This window comes from Peromyscus californicus, unplaced genomic scaffold, assembly GCF_007827085.1.
Source record: "Peromyscus californicus insignis strain IS unplaced genomic scaffold, ASM782708v3 Scaffold_6__1_contigs__length_162567912, whole genome shotgun sequence".
In the NCBI taxonomy this organism is placed as follows: domain Eukaryota; kingdom Metazoa; phylum Chordata; class Mammalia; order Rodentia; family Cricetidae; genus Peromyscus; species Peromyscus californicus.
In genome coordinates this window covers 52,574,197-52,588,924 of record NW_026294584.1, presented here as the reverse complement: position 1 = coordinate 52,588,924, position 14,728 = coordinate 52,574,197, and the positions used below count along the sequence as shown (strand labels likewise).

The 14,728-nt window shown below is 49.5% G+C and overlaps 1 protein-coding gene across 1 annotated transcript in view; it reads left to right on the top strand.

Moving 5' to 3' along the window:
- The window catches only part of Dennd2a (DENN domain containing 2A), a 91,076-nt gene that overhangs the window by 49,374 nt on the left and 26,974 nt on the right, over positions 1-14,728 (top strand). The window contains 5 exon segments of the mRNA XM_052719046.1: positions 1,985-2,106; positions 9,361-9,561; positions 12,351-12,444; positions 12,858-12,908; positions 13,893-14,080. Of these exon segments, the coding sequence (XP_052575006.1) occupies positions 1,985-2,106; positions 9,361-9,561; positions 12,351-12,444; positions 12,858-12,908; positions 13,893-14,080 (656 nt within the window).

Below are 14,728 nucleotides of genomic sequence, written 5' to 3'. Positions count from 1 at the left end.
GAGTTCAGTAATCTTCAGGGAATAGTTCCATTTCAGCGAAGCCTGAGTTCAGACCTGAGTCTGCTTGTGATGGCTGAAGAAATGAGCTGATACACGAGCGGTGCAGCTTGAAAGTCCGCAGGCCAGTGTCTCCAGCTATGCCACGTGGGCTGTCCCTGTGGCCCATGACAAAGCCACCAACTCGAGCAGTTCTGGAGGTACTGGGAGAAGTCGGGGTGCTGGCCATGCTGATGAAGGTGTTGGAGTCTCATACGAGGAACCAGAGGGTCCACTTGTACCCTGGATCTTTAAGCATCACTTAGGAGCTGCTGTCCCAGAAAACCCAGAACTAGAGCTGTTTCACCCAGAACTGGCGGGAATAAAGGAGAAAAACCAGGCAGATGTAGAAGAACATAATAAATGAGAGGGTGGAGGGATGGCTCAGAGGTTAAGAGCACCGACTGCTCCTCCAGAGGTCCTGAATTCAATTCCCAGCAACCACATGGTGGTTCACAACCATCTGTAATGAGATCTGGTGCCCTCTTCCGGCCTGTAGGAATACATGCAAGCAGAACACTGAATACGTAATAAATAAATCTTTTTTTTTTTTTTTAAAGATTTATTTATTATGTATACAGTGTTCTGTCTGCATGTATGACTGCAGGACAGAAGAGGGCACCAGATCTCGTTACAGATGGTTGTGAGCCACCATGTGGTTGCTGGGAATTGAACTCAGGACCTCTGGAAGAACCAGTCGGTGCTCTTAACCTCTGAGCCATCTCTCCAGCCCTAAATAAATCTTAAAAAACAAAACAAAACAAAATTTGCTTGGTATGAACCACCTTGGGAGAAGTGTGCAGAATTGGATTCTTCTCAGTTGGAAAGACACTGAAAACTAGTTTTATATCACAGGAATAACTTGTGTAGTATATAATCTCTTCTACAGATAGTATAAAACTTTAACATGTTAAAGTCACTCATCACACTCTAACTGTTGTAAACACATAGAATCATGAATAAAAGCTCAGAATACCCTTGGAAACAGAAGGAGAGCTGGTGAGAGTGAGAAGCCCACAGGTGTTTGCATGTGAGAGGCAGACAACGTAGATGCACACAGACAGCACACATGGGGTCACCAGTACCAGAAATGCCTCTGAAAGGAGAGAGCTCAGGAGGGCGGGAGGGCTTGGCAGAGCTGTGTGAACCAGTGTCAGGACGGGTGCCCACCCTTGCAATGATATGGCAAAGGTAGTTTAGGGGAATCTGCAACCCGAACTGGCTTCTCCTTTCTTCTCTCGTGATGGTTTTGTTCTCAGCAGGGTTTCCCACCATCCCCAGGAAGGCTGCTACCAGCTCCCTGGGACCCATGCTTTCCTCTGTAGAACCAGAGCCTGGGGCCTGCAAGTCCCAGCAAAAGTCCTGAGTCACTCCGGCCAGACCAGCTTATGTCCGTGTTCATTTTTAGTGACTTTCAATAGTTGCCTTAGGCCTGGGCTGTCAGCCCTTCTGAACTTGCCTCTGAGGCAGGGTCCGGGCCCCACAGAGCAGCAAGTCCTGAAACTGGGAACGGAGTTTATTTGACGCAGCTACAAGTCAGGAGATGGGGAGTTACCCCTTAGTGAGAATTGGGATCTGCTGCTACAAGGAAGGGCTGGCCGGTAAAACCACACACATCCCACAAGGACTCACAGGGAGGAGGCCAGGTGCTCTCTTAGTGCTCTCTGGAAAAGTTCAGGGCCTTGAGAGATGGCACAGCAGTGAAGAGCGCTGACTGCCATTGCCAGAGACGTGGTTCAGTTCCCAGCACCTGCATGGAGGCTCATAACCATGTGTAACTCCAATTCCAGGGGATTGACACCCTCTTCAGGTCTTCTCAGGCTTCAGCCACACATGGTGCATGGATAATATGTGCAAGCAAAACACCATTCACATAAAAGAAAATCTTTTAAAAAGAGAAAAAAGACAAAGTTCTAACATCTCTTACCCATTTTGCCATTGATCACAGATCCACCCATGAAGGAAAATCCTTACGAGGACATCGAATTGCATGGCCGCTGCCTGGGCAAGAAGTGTGTCCTGACTTTCCCTGGATCTCCCACCTCTTCCATCCCAGACACTTCCACCAAGGTACCTCGGGCACTCTGGAGTTCTTCCCATTCAGCCATTGTCTTCCTCAGCAGCCCTCTCCACAGAGCTCCCGAAAACACCTTTGAGTTTCTAACTCAGGACCCTCTCCTAAGTCAAACTGTCCTGAGCCAGGTGTAATGGATCCCACCTGCAGCCCCAACGCTAGAGCCAAGGCAGGAGTATTGCTGCTCAGAGTTCAGGGTCAGCCTGACATAGTAAGTTCCAGAGTAGCCTGACTAAGAAAAGAAAATCCTGAGCATAAATAAACAATTAAGAAAGGCATCCTGATGAGATATAAGGAAAAAGATAGAGTGGAGAACTGGTTTGTTTAGTGGACTACCTACCATCTGTGTACATTTGTTTGTTTGTTTTTTCAAGATAGGGTTTCTCTGTGTAGTTTTGGTGCCTGTCCTGGATCTCGTTCTGTAAATCAGGCTGGCCTGGAACTCACAGAGATCCTCCTGTCTCTGCCTCCTGAGTGCTGGGATTAAAGGAGTGTGCCACCACTGTCCGACTCTGTGTACATTTTTTAAAGGTTTTTTTTATTTGTCAGATGAGGTAGTACACACTCTTATTCCCAGCCTTCAGGAGGCAGAGAAACCTTTGTGAGTTTGAGGACAGCCTGGTGTGCATAGTAAATTCCAGCTACACAGTGAGATCCTGTCTTTAAAAAAAAAATACTTATTTATTTTTTATGTATATGTATGTGAGTTTATGTGTATCACATGTGTGCAGGAGCCCTTCGAGGCCACAAGAGGGCATCAGATCCTGGAACTGGAGTAATAGGTAGTTGCAAGCTACCATGTGGGTGCTCAGAACTAAACCCAGGTCCTCTATAAGAGCTCCAAATCACTGAGCAATCTCTCCAGACCCTGTGACTATTTTTTAACTTAAAGAATATATGTATTTGTAAGCTCATGTTTGTTTGTACATGTGCAGAATATTTCTGTGAGGGAATCTAGAATGTATAAGTGCATATGCAGATACCTCAGTGGTGGTATTTTGATATCTGAGGACCCAGAGGTCAAGACTCCAAGATTTACTCCCCTTTACAGAAGATCCTTTTGAACCTTTTAGGGGATTTGTTGTAGAAGAAAGTAAATGAAGGGAGACCAAATTTAAGCTGCAAATCTCACTCAAATTCCATTGTCAGGGTTTGTTTCCAGCCTGATAAAGCAGCTGTATGCCTGTGGCCCCCAGAGCAGGGTCAGCATTTGCTGGAGGGTGGGGTGGTCTTCACAGGGCGCGTGTTCTACACCTGGTGTCAGACAGGGACACTTCCAGCCACAGACTTCTAGAAGAATCTGAGGCATAACCTGTCGTTAAGGGTGAAGCTTACAGGCCCATGTGAACTGCCTCAGGATTTGCCTGAACCAGCTAACTGTCGCATGGAGAAGACTGAGGAATGCATGATAATCAATAATTAGCAGCTTCTACTTGCCTTGGAAATGTGTTTGTGTTCTCATTGGAATATGGATGTGTCTGGCATTTAGACACTTTTCCTGCAGTGACCAGCCTGACTTAGAAAAACAAAATCAGGGCAAAGGACATGGACCAGTGGGGAACTGCACACCTTGGTTCAGTCCCCAATACTAGGGAAGAAACTCGGCAAAACGGCTCACACCTGTGATCCCAGCATTTGGGAGGCTGAGGTCATCTTTATCTATGTAATGAGTTCAAGGCCAGCCTGGAACACATGAGACTCTGTCTTCCAAAAAGAGGGGATGGGGTGGGGGGTGCTGTGGGTTGTAGCTTAATCTATAAAATGCTTGTCATGCAAGAATGAGGACTGAGTTCAACCCCTCTAACCCATGTACAAAAGCTGGGTGTAGAGATATGTGTTTATAATCCTAGCGCTGGAGAGTCAGAGAGGCCCATTGGCCATGTGAACTAGAGAGTTCTAGGCCAGTGAGAGACCCTGTCTCAAAAAGAAAGGAAGGAAGGAAGGAGGACAGAAAGGAAAGAAGGAAAAGAATAGGTGGATGACGTCTAAGGAACACCAGAGGTTGGCCTCTGGCCTCCGTACATGTGTGGACATATGCACATGTGAACCCCCACACACATACACAAAAAAAGGAAAAAGAAACAGTCATACTCATTCTACCTCTCACATCCTACCTGGCTCTCCACTTCATGCATGGAGTCACTGCTCTTAGGAACAGTGAGAACAGCTGCCTTCTGAGCAGGCAGCTCCTCCCTCATACCAGAAAGTGAAGACTGAGTAGTCCTTCCTGGGGTGGTAGTGATGCCAGTCAAGTTTTCTGTCCAGATGTGGTTGTCCTGGATAGCAGTGTGCCCTGGTCAGTGCCCCGGACATTACAGGCTGTTAGGGCCCGTGCAGCGTCACTGGGGCCCTGCATCTTATGTCCATGACTCTGCTTTCACATCTGGGTGTCTGGTCTATGCCCCCGTTCTGAGGGACAGCTGCAGACTTTGCCACTTCCTCCAGTTAGCTCATCAGCTATTCATTGAGCATCTGCCACATCTGGGCTGCATCTGGGAAATTAGAAGTAGCTGAGGCAGCCCCTCTGTGTTGAACTCCTCTACCAGCCTCAGAAAGCTCTATGCTGTCTTTGGGATGTTCATTTAATTAACTCCTGTCTGGTCCCAGTGGAAACGGGGGGACAGTTGGACAAAGTCTCCTTGGAAAAGAGCAGATGTGCAGCCGGAGCAGATGCTGCGGTCTGTGAACCCAAAATGGTGTGTGTGTGTGTTATATAACCATACGTACTACAGCACAAGGAATGTGGCCACAACTCAAAAAGAAATTGTGTGGGTGGAGTATGTTCTCGTGTGTGGGTGCATGGATGTACTGCGTATGTGCACTGCACATGTGCATGTAAAGGTCTGAAGTTGACAGCGGGTGTCTTCTTCAGTCATTCTCCACTTTATTTAGTGAGTGAGAGTCTTACTCAAGCTGGAGCTTTGCCCTCTGGCTAGCCAGCTTGCCCTCCTGAGTGCTGGGCTTCCAGGTGTGCCATCACATCTGCCCAGCTGTTGGTGTGAGTGCTGGGGTCTGAACTCTCCCCAGCCTCTGTGTGTTTGTTTGAGATGGGGAGCGGGTCTCACTCTGTAGCCCTGGCTGACCTCAAATTTTCATTCTCCTGCACCAGCTCCCTGAGTGTTGTGATTATACAACTGTCAAGGACTAATTTTTGTGTCAGAGAAAGATGTGCTAACTGAAGATAGTCCTTTTCCTCTTTTTGTTTTTTCAATATTGTGACACCCATTTATCCAGAAAGGGCTAGTGATCTCAGCTTCAGTCCATGTCATCTCCCTCTGAGGAGACTCGGGGCTTCTTGCCACCTCCTTCTCATCAAGATACCACACACCAGGACCCATCACAGCCTCCTGCAACAACTCAAGAGGCTTGAACAGGGAAGTCAGACTTCAGGCCCAGATCGTTCTTGTCTACTTCTCAGACACTACAGGTTCTCTGTGGTGCCCAGTGAATCCAGTGCCTATGGGATTAGAGAGAGTGTGCCACGGGGACACGGCTGCTGGACTAGAGAGAATGTGCCACGGGGACACGGCTGCTGGACTAGAGAGAGTGTGCCACGGTGACGGGGCTGCTGGTTTAGACAGTGTGCCACGGGGACACGGCTGCTGGACTAGAGAGAGTGTGCCATGGGGACACGGCTGCTGGTTTAGACAGTGTGCCATAGTGACACAGCTGCTGGACTAGAGAGAGTGTGCCACGGGGACACGGCTGCTGGTTTAGACAGTGTGCCATAGTGACACAGCTGCTGGACTAGAGAGAGTGTGCCACGGGGACACGACTGCTGGACTATAGAGAGTGTGCCACGGGGACACGACTGCTGGACTAGAGAGAGTGTGCCACGGGGACACGGCTGCTGGTTTAGAGACAGTGTGCCACGGGGACACGGCTGCTGGACTAGAGAGAGTGTGCCACGGGGACACGGCTGCTGGTTTAGACAGTGTGCCACGGGGACACGGCTGCTGGACTAGAGAGAGTGTGCCATGGGGACACGGCTGCTGGTTTACAGACAGTGTGCCACGGTGACGGGGCTGCTGGTTTACAGACAGTGTGCCACGGTGATGGGGCTGCTGGTTTAGACAGTGTGCCACGGGGACACGGCTGCTGGACTATAGAGAGTGTGCCACGGGATACGACTGCTGGTTTAGAGAGAGTGTGCCACGGGGACACGGCTGCTGGTTTACAGACAGTGTGCCACGGTGACGGGGCTGCTGGTTTAGAGACATGTGCCGTGGGGACACAGCCGCCTGAAGGACACAGGTGGGAATGGGCACTATGCAGGTTGGTGTGAGGTGTTCCTATCAACAGTAGAATCTGCTGGATAACAGCCTGAAAAAAAAACACCTTTAAGGCCCACCAGTGTCTTCCGTTTCATGCTACAGTTAGGGTTTGGCCAGTTTGACCCTACTGCCAGTTGCTGGTTTTTATGAATGAAGTTATGTAAAATTTTTATGAATGAAGCTGTATTGCCCTACTCAGTCCTTTGTACATTACATATGATGCATGTGGACGTGGCGTGGCTGAGAAGCTGCGGCAGCATGGCCCCACTGCTGTACATACTATCTGACTGAAGAAAAACTTCACTGGCTCCTGCTAAGTCTAAGACTCACACCCTTGCTTCCAAAAGCCTCAGCAAACAGACATCTTCACTATGGTTCCACTTCTCCCAAGTAGCCCCAGGGCCCTCGGAGCCCTGGTAAAGACTCCGGGCCAGAATTTGCTTCTTCCTACTGAGCCTCAGACTATGCTGAATGCTTGAGAGGCAGACACACACACACACACACACACACACACACACACACACACACACACGTCCTGCTGTCTTCTCTTTTATCAAACAAGAAGTTACTCAAGCCCACTCCTCCCCGAAGCTCCCTGGACGGATAATTTTGTGGGTGCCTGGGACACTACTGGATCCCTTCTCCTCATCAGTGACACCAGGGCATACAGCATGGATGCAGCCTGCACACAGCTTTTGCCAAGCTCCTTGGCATGCTATCTACAGTTGAGTACCATATTTTGGTTGATTTTCTTCTCAGATCTTTTCATGGGTCAAATCTGTAAGCAAACACTGGCCCAGTGTAAATCATGAATGAAAACAGATACCCGCTGGTTGCCAGCCATTATATAGATTTCAGTGCCATGATGGCATTAGGGCATTAGGGCGTCTTCTTGGATTTGATTGCAGGTGGAATTAGACTGCTGAGAAGCCTGCTTCTGTGCCAGGGTGATAGAGATGCCCACACTGGTCACAGCAGGTCAGCTCTGCACTGTTGGAAGCTTCCTGTACTAAGCAATTCCTTGCCCCTTGTAGACCTGTGATGGATGGGAGAACTGACCACGGAGCAGACAGGAGTCTCTGTTCCTGGAAATTTTGAAAAAGGAGGAGCTCTGAGGTTGTAAATACACCTGACTTGGAACTAAGTGGACTGGGAAACTCAGTGGAACACAGTAGGCCTATTCTGTGAGTGCTTAAGATACAGTACATGGGGCTTTGTAAATTGATGGAGAAAGAAAGGCTCATTCATGAAATGGAATAGGGATAAGTTAGCTTGGAGGGAAATGATTTAGATTAGCATACCATGAAATAAATTACTGGTGGGTTAATGAATAAACTATGTTCAAAAACAAACCAAGAAAATCCAGACAAAAATAGAATTCAGTATTTATTAAACATCTAACAAGAGATAAATTTTCTTTTTTTTTTTCCTAAATTTTTTTCATGTATTCATTTGTACATGGGTGTGTACGTATTCACCACAGCAAGCATGTGGAGGTCAGAAGAGCCTGCGTGGGTTGGTTCTCTCCTTCTGCCATGTGGGACCCAGGGGTCAAACTCAGGTCCTCCAGCTTGGCAGCAAGCGTCCCCCACCTGTTGAGCCATCTCACCAGCCCAGGAGAGAGATTCTCTAGGTAAAGAATGAGGAAGTCAGAGGGCTGGAGAGGTGACTGAATGCATAAGCACACTTAACTTCTCTTGTAGAGGACTGGAGTTTGGCTTCCAGTACCCATGTCAGACTGTTCACAATGACCTGCAATTCCAGCTGCAAAGGAATATGCTGTGCCTATCTTACCTCCATGCAGTTTGCTGGTTTCGACTCTCACCGGGGTGGGGGGTGGGGGTGGGAGGGGTGTATGGAAGTTTCTTCCCCTCACAGTCTCGCCTACAAAGTAAATTAGCAGGTATTTTTACTTTTGCTAGTTTTTGAGTGAAAAGTGTTTCCTTGGTGGAGTTGGAATTCTCTCTTCTTTTTGGAGAAAGCTGAGGCTCTTTCACAGATCTGGGAATGCTTACACTCCCACTTTGTGACTGGTCTTATCTTTTATGTTTTTTGTTGGTTTGAGTGGGCTTGCACTCATCAACTTGCTGTGTTTATCAGGAAAATGGATTCTTTTCTGGGTTATGAACTGTAAATTTCATTTGTTTGAGACAGAGTCTCATGCAGCCCTGACGGGCCTCAGACTTGCTGTGCCGCTGAGGAGGGCCTTGCACATCTGGTCCTCTCAAGTGCTAGAATTACAACCGTGCACGACCATGCCAGAAGTCAAGTTCATTTTTATTTTGGGGGGTACTCTTCAGTACCCCCCAAACTTGGCGTCTTGCACGTGCTGGGCAAGTCCACTGAACTACATCTACTGCTGATTGGTAAACTTTTAAATAAGTTCTTTATTTACCTTTTGATTTGAAAGAGACTTGTTTAGAAATGAAATCCTGGATTGGGGCTCTAGCTCGTTAGTAGAGTGCCTGTCAGGGTAAGGCCCTCGATTCAAATGCCAATACTACAAATTAAAAAAAAAAAAGATACTGATGCCCAGAGGGATGAAACTTCTGTAGAACAGACCCTTGGCAAGCCAGCCCCCAGGGTCACAGCCAGTTTAGTCCTATAATTTACAAGGACATGTGCCAGTTATCATCAAGCCTCATCTGTAAAGCCAGAGTGGAGGCAGGTGGCTTCCCACCTGTCTGAAAGGGGTTGGATTAGATTTACATCTTTGTCACATAAATTTCCCACAACTGGATGGTAGCACAGCATGGTTAACATAGCAAACCCCAGGTACCCTGGGAACCCAGCCCAGCCTGCTCAGTTCCCTGTCTCCACACTGAGATCTCCCACCCAGCCCAGCCTGCTCAGTTCCCTGTCTCCACACTGAGATCTCCCACCCAGTCCAGCCTGCTCAGTTCCCTGTCTCCACACTGAGATCTCCCACCTCGACCCTTTTGTTTGGACTCAACGCCTCTCTCCTTTCTCACACAGCCATCCTTGTCCAAATCTGCATTTTTCCGGCAAAATTCAGAGAGAAGAAACTTCAAACTGCTGGACACTAGGAAGCTGAGTCGGGATGGAAGCGGATCCCCTGTGAGAACCAGCCCGCCCTCTACACCTAGCAGCCCGGATGAAACTTTCTTTAACCTTGGAGACCTACAGAATGGCAGAAAGAAAAAAAAGATCCCCAGGGTAACACATACTTCAGATTTGGAGGTGCGGGATGCGCCCCCACTTCTCTGTAGAGGAAGTTGAGGACAGATTGTATGTGGTCCCCTGCTTTCTGTGTCCCTGTGGGACGGGGGACACAGTGAAGCCAGTGGACTAGGATATGTGGGTCGTCTTCTCAGTTCTTATTGCGGTCCTGTGTTCTTCCCCTTAGCCGTTCTCTCCCGCCTCCTTAACTAACCTTTTGATTCCAAACAGTCTTTTCCTGCCAGTGTGTGTGTGTGTGTGTGTGTGTGTGTGTGTGTGTGTGTGTGTGTGTGTGTGTGTAAGAGAGAGGGAGGGAGGGAGGGAGGGACACTGAGCACGAGTTTCACACTTGGCTAGGGAAGCACTCTACCATTGAGATATATCCCCAACTCTTTTTTTTTTGGTTTTTCGAGACAGGGTTTCTCTGTGTAGCTTTGCGCCTTTCCTGGAACTCGCTTTGGAGACCAGGCTGGCCTCGAACTCACAGAGATCCGCCTGGCTCTGCCTCCCGAGTGCTGGGATTAAAGGCGTGCGCCACCACCGCCCGGCTTCCAACTCTTTTTTTGAGATAGGGTCTTACTAAGTTACTCAGTAGCTAGCTTACTACTAGGAGCTAGTGATCCTTTCGAGAGAGCCGGTCAAGATGAGAAGGATTGGATAGAGGCTTAACAGTCTCTCTCTCTCTCTCTCTCTCTCTCTCTCTCTCTCTCTCTCTCTCCCCCTTTCTCTCTCTCCCTCCCTCCCTCTCTCCCTCTCTCTTACACATACACACACACACACACACACACACACACACACCAGGACCTATACTGCTCCTATTCTTCCCAGTGCATAAAAAAGTCTTTTAAACATTTAATTAAATGTTTAAATGTTAATTAAATGTTAATTACTTTATGTGTATGAGTGTTTTGCCTGTGGGTAATGTGTGCCTTATGCATGCCTGGTATTGCAGAGGCCAAAAGAAGGCATTAGATCTTCTAGAACTGGAGTACAGCTGGTTGTGAGCCGCCATGTGGGTGCTGGGAATTGAACACTGGTCCTCTATAAGGGCAGCCAACATTGACCGCTGACCCACCTCTCTAGTCCCAGGTTCCACACTTACATGCTATTTGATGTGCCTCAACTGCACATGGTAGATTTCCTCTCCTTCCCCCACCCCAGGGTAACTTGGAGGCTGCCCCTGTGGAAAGGGAAAGTGGAGCATACCCTCAGGGGCTCTGCTGAAGGTGCCTTTCAGTAATGGCGCCCGTTGAGTGGCTCCCCTGGGAAACACAACTGGAGGTGAAGGACCTCTGGGGACCATGGAAGATCTACCACGGCAGCCTAGAATGTTAAAGCAAGAGACTTTTGAGATAACCTGATCCCTCGTCTTGTAGATGAGGACATCAGATGAGAGAGGTCAAAGAAGTGGCCTGCTGGTACCCAGATGCAAAGGGGCCAGAAAATTAAGTATGGTAAAAATAAAAATGGAGTATTTAGCCGGGCAGTGGTGGTGCACACCTCCAATCCCAGCATTCGGGAGGCAGAGGCAGATGGATCTCTGTGAGTTCAAGGCCAACCTGGTCTACAGAGAGTGTTCCTAGACAGCCAGAGCTGTTACACAGAGAAACCCTTATCTCAGACATAACTAATTAAGTAAGTAAGTATTTAGCTAGGTGTAGTCGCTCAAGTCTATAGTCCAAACTCAGAAGGAGACTGAGGCAGGAAAATCACCATGAATTCAAAGCCAGCCTGAGCTACAAAGTGAGTTCCAGGCCAGTCTCCCCGCCACATGCCCCACTAAAAAAAAACAAGAGTCAAGGGTTAGGCTGGGTGGTGGAGCACAAGCCTGGTGTACACAAGACCGGGTTCACTCCTCAGCACCCCCCCCCCCCCAGAAAAGACCTGATAAACAATGTTGGTGTGGGGATCTGAGGCAAATGTGCTGTGGATGTGTCCTTGACCACAAGCCCCTGGGGTCTGGCACAGCATGTGACTCCACCCAGCCGCTCAGAGGAGAGAACAGAGGAAAGAGACACACAGGAAACACCAGATCCTGTCTGGCCAACAGCAAGAGAGGCCTGTGCGTTTGAAGTAGATCTGTTCTCTGACGTAAGCGTCTGACGTAAGCGCCTGTCGTCAGCAGTGTCAGCCCACATGGCGCGGGAGATACTGTGGTGTGAGGCAGGGGCAGGGAGAAGTCATCTGGGTTGGGTGGCCATAAGCCCTGGGATGTGTCCCATTCCAGAGCGTTCTGGTGCACTTCCATGCCACACGTGTGCAGCTGTATAATTAGGGGACCCTGAAGTTCTTCCACAGAGCACCCCTTTGCACAGGCAGGAATAGGACTCAGAGGCCACTGTAGGTGCTGCCCCATCTGCTGGGGGCCGTCCAGACATTCCCTACCTGGGAATTGTTTTTTCTGTCTTTTCCTTCTCTTGTTTTGTTTTGGGAGTAAATGACTCTTTCCTAAGCCACAATGACACCACAGTGTGAAGGTGTCAGCGGGGGAGATGAGTGACACTGTGAGCCAGGGAAATTGTGTGTCCCTTCCCCCAACCATCCAAGTGTCTCTGCTGGGTGCAGGACTGTTGAGACCCTGGCTGCCCATGGGCAGTGAGGCCAGCCTCCTCCGGTGTTTTGGTAATGTGGTTGAAAGAATGATCAGAAGACGGGGAGGTGCCCCATCTCCAGTGTGCCCCGCCCCTTTCCCTGAACCTTGTCATCTAGGAAAGAAGGGCCAGCCTAGGCGGCCATCCACACCAGGGAGGGGAGTTAACACCGGCTTTTCTTCTGGTGTCTGGCAGCTGGTATTGCGGATCAATGCCATTTATGAGGCCCGGAGAGGAAAGAAGCGGGTGAAGAGGCTATCCCAGTCCACGGAGAGCAACTCAGGAAAAGGTAGATGCTCTGCCCCACCCTGCTGGGCTGTCCTCCTCACTGGAATCCGAAGACATCCTTCCCAGGGAGCTCGTCTTCTGTAGTTTCTTGGTTCACTGACGAGGAGGCTCGTGGCTGCTGCTTGTCCGCGCTTCTCTCTGGGCCAAAGGGCCAGAAGGCAGCTCAGTGGTGCATGCTCTGACTTGAGCTGTACCTGTGTGTCACCTGACTGGCAGCAGCCTTCCTGGCTCAGCTGCAGTAGAGGGCTTCTGCCTCTTGCTATAGTCTAATAGAGGAGCCTCCTTCTCCAGAGTTAGGTTGACATTAAGTCGAGCAGAATTCGACTGGCATATTGACGTAGTTGGCCTGGAAGTTTGGGGTCTGTTGCGCTGGAATTCACATCTGCCCCTTCCTTCCTTGTTCTTTTGGTCCAGTGACAGATGAGAACAGTGAGTCTGACAGCGACACTGAGGAGAAGCTGAAAGGTAAGGAGAGCAGGGTGCGGGAGGTGACTAGGAAGCTACAGTCATGCTCCTTCCCACTGTGGAGGGACGGACACGGCCTGTTCAGTCTGGCTTGGCAAGGCGTGACTGTCTGGGAGGACCATAGGACCTAAAGTGTGAGCAAAGGGGGGCCAAGCCTGTGCAGAGATTGGGATGTGACGGTGTGACTGATGATGGCAGGCACCACACTTGAGAGTGGATGTGAGTGACGAGCAATCTCTTAAGATCTCGGAGCCTCTGGTTCCTCGCTTGCCAGATAAAGTAGGTAAGACATTCATTGTCAGGGGCCTGACATTCAATGATCCAGGTCCAAGCTTTAGTGAGTTCTCTGAGATCTCTCAGAGCCCATTGGGGAGCAGAGAGGGCAGCCCTGGCTGCTGATCAAGGTGACGGGACTGGTCCACTTAGTGGCTCCACCTACATTATCTCTGACACCATCTACTACCTGGGCCACCCCTAGAATAAACAAGTCCATTCCCACTGCGGAGAACTGGCGGGGCAGACGTGGGAGTGAGTTCCTGAGGTAGCGGGGTCTCGGCCATTATGTCACATGGGATGTTTACAGAGCTCTCAGCTCCAAGAGCTCCATGGTCTGGATTTTGTCACTTCACACAAACTGAATGATGGAAGTGCATGAGGGGATATGTACAAGTCCCGACCCTAAAGACAGATGAAGGGGAAGCCTTGTGGAGCTTCCGACTTGAGGCTTAGCGGCAAAGCCCTGGCCGGTCCTGAGCCCTGGATCCTGTGCTCTGCTTTCCCGGCAGGCCAATAAATGAAGGGTGCCCCTTCCTCAAGTTTGACAAGAAGCCCAAAGGAAGGATTTTCTACTAATTTGCTAGATGTGGAAAGACTCAAGGGATTAGAAAAAGTGCTGAAGCTAGGAATTACATAATTCGCCAGCACTGAGCAGTTCCACATTGGCAGATGAGTCATGTCAAGCCTGTGACTTCCTTCTCTCCACAGCTCACAGCCAGCGCCTGGTCAATGTGAAGTCACGCCTGAAGCAGGCCCCTCGGTACTCATCACTTGACCGGGATCTCATTGAGTACCAGGAGAGGCAACTTTTCGAGTACTTTGTGGTCGTGTCTTTGCACAGGAAGCAGGCAGGGGCTGCCTATGTGCCAGAGCTGACCCAGCAGTTTCCTCTGAAGGTAGGGAGACAGGTCCCTGCGGGCTGCCTGGGGACTGCCACAGCCTGGCTGTCAGCTTGGATTCGGGGAGGTGAGGCAGTCTGGAAAAGACTTAAGGTCTAGAACCTAAGGAGTATCTGCCACATGAAAAAAAAAAAAAACAGTAGAAAATGTAACAGGCTCCAGGAAGACAGAATTAGGAGTGCAAAACAGTCACAAAAACAAAAACAAACAAACAAACCAAGCAAAAATACTCCCAGGTATGCCACCGGGGGCATAGTCTTTAAGCCCAGCACTCAAGAGGTAGAAGCAGAGGCAGGTCGATCTCTGTGTGTTTGAGGCCAGTCTGGACTGCGTAGAGTTCCAGGATAGCTGGGGCTACATAGTGAGACCCTGTCTCAACAAAAGAAAAAAAAAAGAAAGAAAGAAAAAGAAAAACCTTCCGGGGACTGGAGACATAGCTTAGTTGTTAGAGCTCTGGTGCAGCAGGAAGCCCTGAGTTTGATCCTGATCCCACATAGATTGGGCAGGGTAAATGCACACCTGCCATCTCAGCACTTGAGAGGCAGAGAAAAGGGATCAGCAGTTCAAGGTCATCTTAAAGGACGCATAGTGAGTTCACGGCAGGCCTGGGATACATGAGACCCTATCTCAAAACAACAACAGAGC